At 63.5% G+C, this 8,472-nt stretch overlaps 2 protein-coding genes across 2 annotated transcripts; both read right to left on the minus strand.

Annotated features, from left to right (window-relative positions):
- Positions 1-218: 218 nt before the first annotated feature.
- MRI1 (methylthioribose-1-phosphate isomerase 1) lies at positions 219-3,092 on the minus strand. Its single transcript, XM_056119523.1, has 6 exons — positions 2,869-3,092; positions 2,540-2,778; positions 1,885-2,060; positions 1,118-1,294; positions 806-1,030; positions 219-389 (listed from the first exon to the last, which is right to left on the minus strand). Exons 1-6 carry the CDS (start codon positions 2,998-3,000, stop codon positions 262-264), a joined length of 1,077 nt encoding a protein of 358 aa, XP_055975498.1. The 5' UTR covers positions 3,001-3,092; the 3' UTR covers positions 219-261.
- Positions 3,093-4,069: 977 nt separating this feature from the next.
- Positions 4,070-8,015, minus strand: YJU2B (YJU2 splicing factor homolog B). Its single transcript, XM_056119491.1, has 9 exons — positions 7,966-8,015; positions 7,832-7,885; positions 7,074-7,156; positions 6,766-6,821; positions 6,294-6,354; positions 5,668-5,810; positions 4,880-5,052; positions 4,661-4,799; positions 4,070-4,524 (listed from the first exon to the last, which is right to left on the minus strand). The coding sequence occupies exons 1-9, from the start codon at positions 7,966-7,968 to the stop codon at positions 4,076-4,078; spliced, it is 1,161 nt and encodes a 386-aa protein (XP_055975466.1). The 5' UTR covers positions 7,969-8,015; the 3' UTR covers positions 4,070-4,075.
- Between the last annotated feature and the right edge of the window lie 457 nt (positions 8,016-8,472).

Raw genomic sequence — 8,472 nt, forward strand, 5'->3', positions numbered from 1 at the left:
AAAAATGTATACTGTTATATGTTCTTTCCATGTAAGATTCACACTAGGATTAAGGACACATGAAATGCTCACATGAAGTGCTCACCTGTGCAAACTTTCAGGGGTGCCCCCAAATGTGATCCAGATCAATCTTAGCTTCCAAGATCTCTGGCTGGGGAGAAGATGGCAGAGCTGCAGCAGCGGCTCAACACGTTTATTATAAATTTATCAAAGGAAATGGGGGCAGGGCGGGCTAGTTCTGGGGTCCACCCCAGATCTCGCTCAGGAGCCAGCAGCGCTGAGGGCAGCCTGAAGATCCTCAGGGGCAAAGACCCCTAACTCTGTGATGATGCCGCCGGTGATGAGGTCGTGGGGGGTGACGTCAAAGGCGGGGTTCCAGACCCCTATCCCTGCAGGGAGGAAAGAGAAAGGAGGCTGGGAATGCTTGGGTACAAGCCCCCTTAGAAGCTGGAGAGATAATAGAGAGGCAGTGGGCTGGCCTGGCATGCAGCCCAACTCAGGTTCGATTCCTGGCAACCCCACATGGGTCACTGAACAGCACCATGAGGAAAGTCCTGAGTACAGAGCCAGGACTGAGCCCCAAGCACCAAAACACAGGACTGAGGTTCTGGTGCTCTGGTGCTCGTCTTGTATGCAGCTGTGGTTCAACTACCAGCACTGTGGGGGAGCTGGGCACTGCCCATATCTCTGCACTGATGCCGTTCCTCTGTCCAGGCAGGTGGCTCAAGTTCCTGGCCCATTAGCCAGCCGGGCCCCAGCAGGCTGAGGAGACCCCCCCAGACCTGGTCCCAGGGCAGAGGCTCACCAGGCGCCGCGATTCGGATTCCCTGAACCTCGGTCAACTCCTGTCCCGGACGCTCCTCGATGACAATGTCCTGGCCTGTGCGCAGATGAAGGTCACACGAGGAGCTGGGGGCGGCCACGTAGAAGGGGATGCTGTGGTGCTTGGCGGCGATGGCCAGCTGGTAGGTGCCCACCTTGTTGGCCGTGTCCCCGTTGGCGACCACACGGTCAGCTCCCACCACCACGGCTAGGGAGGCGGGAGAGAGCAATGGGATGGAAGTGAGGCGGGAGTGGGTTCACGGTGCAGCCGGGGTGGAGGGTGTCCTGCACTGACCTGACACACCCCGCTGGGCCATGGCAGCGGCCGCCATGCTGTCTGCAATGAGCGTGGCAGGAATGTGTTCGTACACCAGCTCGAAGGCTGTCAGGCGGGCGCCCTGGTTGTATGGCCGTGTCTCAGTGCAAAAGGCGTGCTCCAGGCGGCCCAGGCGGTGCAGAGAACGTATCACACCTGTGGGCGCACACAGAGGAGTGATGGCGCACACAGTTGTTGCCTAATTCATGCGCCAAGGAGTGCACCACGCAGGCGGGACTTGTGAGCGCAGGGTATGTGCTTAGTGTGCCTGCAGCCTATGCCATGCAATCATTCACCACTAAGATCTCAATGCCCAGGCGCTACGGGGTGGGATGCAGGCAACCAGGGCTCAGCCTCCCCGTTCTGATCAAGTACCCCATCTCTCTTTGGATCTAGCCACACCTGAAGCCAAAGCCCTTTGCGTTTCTGTACTCATGGGATTTCTTCAAGAATTCTTGGGGCTGGAGCAATAGCACAGCGGGTAGGGCGTTTGCCTTGCACAAAGCCTACCGGGGTTCAATTCCCAGCATCCCATATGGTCCCCCGAGCACCGCCAGGAGTGATTCCTGAGTGCAAAGCCAGGAGTAACCCCTGAGCATCGCTGGGTGTGACCCAAAAAGCAAGGAAAAAAAAAAAAGAATTCTTGCATCCCCAGTGGGCCTATGCTCACTTCAGCCGACATGCACTTAAAAAGAATTCTTGCATCCCCAGTGGACCTATGCTCACTTCAGCCGACATGCACTTACCCAGGGCGGTGCCATAGCCGGCGGTGGCCAGGGCCCCCGTGTTGCAGTGGGTGAGCACTACCACCTTTCCGCCGTTGGGGGCCGCCCGCTCCAAGAGGTGGCGGGCTCCCAGGTCCCCGATGTTCTGATTGTCCCTGAGATCTTTTTCCAGCATGTCTTCAGCAAAGCGGATCACTCTGGGGGGTGGAGCGATCAACAGCTGTTCTGAGCGGTGGGTGGGGGCTGTTTCTGATACGGGTCGGGGAGGGGCTGCAGTCAAGGGGCAGAGTGCAGTGGGTGTGGGAGGGGCGGGAAGGCAGAAACCCCCACCGGAGAGCGCAGATGGAACCCCAACTGGCCAACGGGGTTCCTCGTAAAGGTCCAGCGGCTGAGGCCTGGAGGAAGGGTGGGAAGCAAAGGGGTCCAAGGGAGGAAACGAGTTTCCAGTGCCAAACCCTGAAGAAAAGAGGCGGCGCGGAGAACAGCCGGCGAAGAGGAGAGGCGGACAGAGGCCCCGGTGCAAAGCACTCCTGGGGGTCTGGGCGCACGGGGTCCATTCCCAGCCCCGCCTGCATAACCTCACGTCAAGGGTTTTGGCTCTCCGTGCGCGGTTCGCTGCGCGCAAAGTTGGTGCAAGTTTCGGGCTCCCAGGCGCGGTCGCCCGCGGCCCCCTTACCTCTCCCGGACCGCCGCCTCCGTGGCTCCCTCCCGCTCGGCCTCCTGCGCGGCGGCGGCGGCCAGGTCGCGGGCGGCGCGGGCCATGTTGACCGCGGTCGGACGCGCGGTGACCAGGAAGCTCAGCGCGTCCCGCACGAAGGCCACGAGCGCGACGAGCCCCGGGCCCCCGGCGCCCGCCTGCAGCTCCACGGCCAGGCTGAGGCAGCCCACGAGGGCGATGGCCGGGGCGCCGCGCACCTGGGTACGGGGGTGCAGATCGCGGGTGAGGAGCGGCGGGGGCGAGCGCCCCGACCCCGGCCGTCCCGCAGTCCCGCCGCCCGGCCTCACCTTCATGGTGCGAATGGCCTCCCAGGCTTGGCGCACGGAGCCCACCGCCTCGTAGCGGGTCTGCTGAGGCAGCAGCAGCTGGTCGAGAATCTGCAGGGAGCCCCGCGAATAGCGGATCGCCTCCAGCGACATGGTGCAGACCCCGCGTTCTCTGCTTTTCCGGGGGTCCCGGAGGCTGGCGAGCACGTGGGGCGGGTCGGCAGGGCCGAGGGGCGGAGCGCAGCGCAGGGGGCGGAACGGAAGGACCCGATTGGTGGATCCGCAGCACGGGGGCGGAACCCAAGGGGCGGAGCGCAGGATAGGGGGGCGGGACGCGAGATCCAAGGTCTCCCCCCCCCCGGAAGAGGGGCGCGGTGCACCCGCAGCCCCAGCTGGACCGGTGGTCCCAGGCCACCTTCTCCGGGGCTGTCCCAGCACTGCTGTTCAGACTGGGGGCCACTCGGGTGACGCCACTAGATGCTCCACATCCACGCCCGCCCGGAACAGGCACCTTTGAGCGTGACCTCTGCAGCCCCCGGGGGTTCTGGGCCGTTTTCTGCTGGTCGCGTTAAATGAAAAGCACCGAGCTGGGTTTTTTTCCTGGCCCCTGAGAAATCTGGACATTTGGGGGTGATCCTCTGCCACCCAGAAGTCTGTCCTGATTGCAGGCCAATGTTCTCCACTCCTCAACATTTGCTAGTAAGCGGCCGCCTGGGCCTCCTACCCTGGCCACCCTAGGACGTGCCTGAAAGCTTCCAGCCCCCAGCCAGCGCCCAGGAGTCGGGGTCAACCCAAAGGGGCTGGGGTGAACCAGAGTGCAGTTAGCTCCTGGGCCCAGCCAGGATCCCAAGCTGAGGGCAAGGAAACAGCTTTACTTTTTTTTTTTTTTTTTTTGCTTTTTGGGTCACATCCAGCTGATGCTCAGGGGTTACTCCTGGCTCTGCACTCAGGAATCAGTCCTGGCGGTGCTTGGGGGACCATATGGGATACTGGGAATCGAACCCGGGTCGGCTGCGTACAAGGCAAACGCCCTACTGCTGTGCTCCAACCCCAAGGAAACAGCTTTAATGATGGAATGTCCCCCAAGGCACAACCCCTAGCCCCCTGCCCCAGACCAAATAAATAAAACTCCATCACTACAGGGAGGCGAGGTCCGAGCTTCAAAGGTGCAACAGTGGAGCTGAGTGCCGCTGTGGGCGCTGACGTTCTCGGGGTGCCCTGCAGAGGCTCACTCGCTTTCTGAGTCCGAGTAGTCAGCCACCAGGGAGGAGCCGAGGCTGTGAGGGTGCTGCGGGTCCTGGGGCTCGGCTGCTCTTAAAGGGGTCCCTTGCGGACAGTTCCCCTCCAGCCCACCAGTCTTGGGGGTCTGGGAAGTTTCCTGGTGGCAGTCTGGGAGGGTTGCGGGCCTGTCCTGGGCAGTCCCCTCGGGCTGGTCCCCTGACTCAGGGGCCCTGGCGGGGGCCTGGAGGCTTTCGGGCACGTCCCTGGGGGGCCGGCGCACGATGCCCAGCTGGCACGGAGCGACGGGGCTGCTGGGGGGTGCTGTGCGGCGGGCCTGGACCAGCTTCTTCAGGACGCCGCTGCTGGCTCTGCTGCCGCCGCCCGGACCCAGGCAGGGGCCGAACCAGGAGCGATGGGTGATCTCCGTCCTCTTCAACTTCTGCTTATCCTCGTAGGCTGTGGGGACGCAGGGAGGTGCGTGCATCGGAGAGCGGCCTGGACAAGACCCCCTAGCCCCGCAGCCCAGCAACCCTGCGCTCCCGCAACCTGGCAGCCCCGCATTCGTCCCTGCAGCCCCGCGACCCCCACGCACAGTCCAGGGTGTGTAGCTTGAGCAGCGCGGCCAGCCGGCGGTCATCCTCGGTCTCAGGTACCAGTGGGATGGCCAGGCTGGCCTTGGCCTGCAGCGCCTGGTCCCGCTGCTCCTCCTCCTGCTGGGCCTTCTTCTTTTCCTGTGTGCGGGGTCCGTGAGTCCTGGGGGCCTGGCCTGACCACCCCCTGCTGTCCTGCCGCCCCGTGCCCCTGGGCTCACCCGGAACCTTCTCCGCAGCAGGCTGTTGAGGGCAAAGTCATCCCGCCATGCACTCTGCACCTCCTGGATGTGGCTGAGGGTGGGCAGCGCCTTCTGCAGGGTCCCGCGGTCGGCTGCACCGTGCTCCAGCCGGAACATGGCGTCCGTTTCCAGCTTCTGCTTTTTCTCATGCTCTGTGGGGAAACCAATGGGCCTGGGCCCAGGGCTGCAGGGTGCAGAGGCAAGGGCCCAGGGGGTCGGGTGGGGGCTGGGCGGGGATCCTGGATCAGACTTGGGTAATGGTCTGGATTAGTGATGGGGTGATGGTCCAGGTCAGTGAGGGGGCTGTGTGTCCGGGTCAGTAATAGATGGGGGGGGGCTGTGGGGGTCTGGGTCAGTGACAGAGGCAGGGGGTGGCGGGAGGCCTGGATCAGCGATGGAGGTGGGTGGAGGTCCCTGGGGCAGTGATGGAGGCTGGTAGGGGACTCCTGGGGCAGTGATGGAGGTGGGGGTCTGGGTTAGTGATGGAGGTGAGTGAGGGTCCCATGGCAGAGTGATGGGGCTGAGGGGGGGTACCCTGGGCAGTGATGGGGTTGATGGTGGGGGGCTTCTGGGTCAGCGATGAAAGCCAGTGGGTGTTTGGGTCAGTGATGAGGAAAAAGGGTGAATCAGTGTCCAGGGGCGGGGGTGTCTGGGTCAGTGATGGGGGTGGGCATGTCCAGATCTGGGTCAGTGACTGGGGTGTCTCCTGGTCAGTGACTGGGGTAGGGGTGTGTCCGGGTCAGTGACGGGGTGTCTGGCCCCCTTACCTGTGGTCAGCACCTGCTCATTGTCCTGCATGTCCCAGCGCTCCTCCTTGCGTTGGGCACCACTGACGATCACGTAGTCGCAGCTGGCGGGGTCTGTCTGCATCTCGATGTAGTTGACACACAGGTGGCATTTCATGCGGAACCTGGGGGACGGTGGGTGGTCAGGGCACCCCCCGGGGCCCTTGTGGGGGTGGGTGCTGGGACGCTGCCACCGGAGAACTGGCTTCCTTCCTCCACGTTTACTGGCTCACCCGCCCATCCCTGCCTCCCTTCGTCACCCTGAGGGGCACTTTGGGGAGCTGGGGAGTAAAACACTGTCAGGGGCGCCATGGGGCGCCCAAGCTCTGCTGCTCAAAGGGCATCCCTGATGGCTGCGGGGGACACAGGAGGGGACCCCCATGGTGAGGGGGAGCCTCCCGGGCAGGTGAAGGAATGGACGCAGCTGGGCTGCCTGTGGGAAGGCAGGACAGAGCGTGAGGGGCCTTGGTGGCCCTGGAACCCCCATGGAGGAGGGTAGGTATCGCAGGAGCTCCTCATTGCAGACCCAAGGCCAGTGGAGAAGAGCGGGGGCCGCGGGGTGCCCACCCAGGCCGCCGCATCCCCCCTCCCCACCTGGCCCCACACACCTGTAGATGGGGGTCGTGTAGTAGTTGCCCACCTTCTTCTTCTCTGCGTTGTAGCGGACCCCTGCAGGAGAGAGGGCGTGGCTGAACACCCCTGCACCCTTCCCTGGGCTCTAAGTCCTGGCGCCGGTGCCCTGGCCCTCGCACACACTGGACCTCTGCTTCCTGTCTATGACTGGGGGACAGGTGGGAGCCACCAGAACAGGAAGCGCCCCAGTGGCCGGGGTGGCAGGGCCCTGAGAGGGCGCTGGGCGGTCCCGGGGCCGCATTCCGTCTTCCTCCTCCTGGCTCAGACATGACACAGATTTGTTTATGATGTTGGGTTTGGGGGAGGTGTTGGGTCTAAGCACCTGGGGCTGCACCTGAGATATAGAGTCGGTCGCTGGGGAGGCCAGGGCCCCGTGAAGCCCAAGTTTCACCGACAGGGAAACTGAGCCACAGGAGGCCGCGCTGAGTTGGAGGCAGGAATGCTCACCCATGCCGATGTGGTTCCTGCAGCCGTCACACCAGATGTTGTAGGGCATCTCAAACCTGTGGGCACGCACAGTCAGAGCCCGCTCCTAGGCACACACACACACACACACACACGCGCGCGCGCGCACACACACACACACATGGTCAGAACCCTACTCCTGTGTGCACATGTGGCATTTTGCTGCCCGCACCCATGTGCTCTAGGTGGAGGGGGGGACACATGGGGGATCCCTGCAAGGTGAGCTCCCCATGACTGCACCCTCCGCCCCTACCTGCGGGCCCACAGACCAGAGCGCGAGTCTGACGCACCTAATGATGAGGATGCCCTGGGACAGCTTCCGTGCCCGTTCGCGCAGTGGGTGGCTGCCATGGTAGCCGTTGAGGGTGCCGTGCTATGGGGGTCCGAGAGGGAAGCAGGTCAGCAGGGTGCCTCTGACTCCCGGCCTGGCCCCCAGGGGCCACAGGGAGTCATCAGACTGAGGAATCCGGGCTCAGAGTCACTCCTCTGCCTCCCAGTGGTCCCCAGACGCCTTTCCCGCCCCAGGCCCCCCTTTTTTCCTTTTTGTTTTTGGGCCACTCCTGGCAGTGCTCAGGGATCACTCCTGGCGGCTCGGGGGACCGTATGGGGCACTGGGCACCAAACCCAGCTTAGCTGTGCGCAAGGCCAGTGCCCTCCCCGCTGTGAAGGCGGGACCATGGCTCCTGCCCCTTGGTCCCTGTTTTCTGCTGGGAAGCGTGGCAGGGAGGGGGTGTCCTGGCACGTGTTTGTGGAGGCTAATGGCCTTTGTGGTCATCTGACTCCCTCCATGATTTTACCCATCCCTCTTTTTTGGGGGGGCACCCACACCTGGTTGTACTTGACGCCATGAGGCAGAGGGTCCCCAGAGGTCCAGGGGACCCTGCAGTGCCCAGGGCGGACCCCAGTCTCCTGTTGTCTCTTGGGCGTGCACCCCCTTTGCCGCCACCTCAGCTGGGAGGTCCCAGCCTCAAGAGCGAGAAGAGGAGCCTGCGATACCCCAACCCACAGCCCGTACACCGCCAGGGACCCCGGGCCCCCCTTCTCATACCTTCTCAGGGTTGAAATCCGGGGGGTAGTATTTGTTCACTCCTTTCCTCTCGCCCTGCGGAGCAGAAGAGCGTGAGGGGAGAGGTTGCGGGGGGGTGCCCAGGAGCCCCCAGGAGCCCCCGCCTACCCACTCACCATCCTGGCGGCTGGTTCTCACGTTCCGAGCAGGCTCTCACGCAGCCGATCTGCAGAGACAACAGGGCCATGGCTGCCGTGGGCTGGGGGGGGTGTCTCAGGTGGGCCCCCCAGGTGGGCAGCACATACACGGCAGTTCCCAGTGACACTTAGCCCTCCCCACCTCAGCCCGGTGTCTTTCCCCCACAGAAACCGACAGCTCGCTCGGGGGGGTCTGGATGGGTGAGGCTTCGAGGTCCTTTCCAGCACCAAAGTCCCCAAGAAAATGCAAGTGGGAAATCTAAGCTGTGGATCTGCCCCAGGGCCTGACGCTGTGGGGACACAGGAGCCACCTCTCCCCTCGCTCATTCTCTACCACCCGCTGTAAGTCATTGTCCAAGAGAGGGGCCCTGGAGGACATCTGGGAGCGAGACTGGGTCAGACATCCCCAAAGCTCCAACCCCCAGATGGTGGAACACACCTCCCGCTCTGGGGTCCCCCACATCATCCTGCTATGGCCTCCTCTGG

This window comes from Sorex fumeus, unplaced genomic scaffold (assembly GCF_029834395.1).
Source record: "Sorex fumeus unplaced genomic scaffold, SorFum_2.1 ptg000041l, whole genome shotgun sequence".
Classification (NCBI taxonomy): Eukaryota; Metazoa; Chordata; class Mammalia; order Eulipotyphla; family Soricidae; genus Sorex; species Sorex fumeus.

What these genes read in the sequence shown, in the direction of transcription:
- MRI1 (XM_056119523.1), bottom strand. Translation starts at nt 3,000, where the DNA reads ATGTCGCTGGAGGCGATCCGCTATTCGCGGGGCTCCCTGCAGATTCTC. An exon ending in AGGCCATTCGCACCATGAAG is followed by an intron (nt 2,779 to 2,868) that starts GTGAGGCCGGGC and finishes CCCCGTACCCAG; the next exon opens with GTGCGCGGCGCCCCGGCCAT. An exon ending in GAGGCGGCGGTCCGGGAGAG is followed by an intron (nt 2,061 to 2,539) that starts GTAAGGGGGCCG and finishes TCCACCCCCCAG; the next exon opens with AGTGATCCGCTTTGCTGAAG.
- YJU2B (XM_056119491.1), bottom strand. An exon ending in CAGGAACCACATCGGCATGG is followed by an intron (nt 6,355 to 6,765) that starts GTGAGCATTCCT and finishes TCTCTCCTGCAG; the next exon opens with GGGTCCGCTACAACGCAGAG. An exon ending in TGAGCAGGTGCTGACCACAG is followed by an intron (nt 5,053 to 5,667) that starts GTAAGGGGGCCA and finishes GTTTCCCCACAG; the next exon opens with AGCATGAGAAAAAGCAGAAG.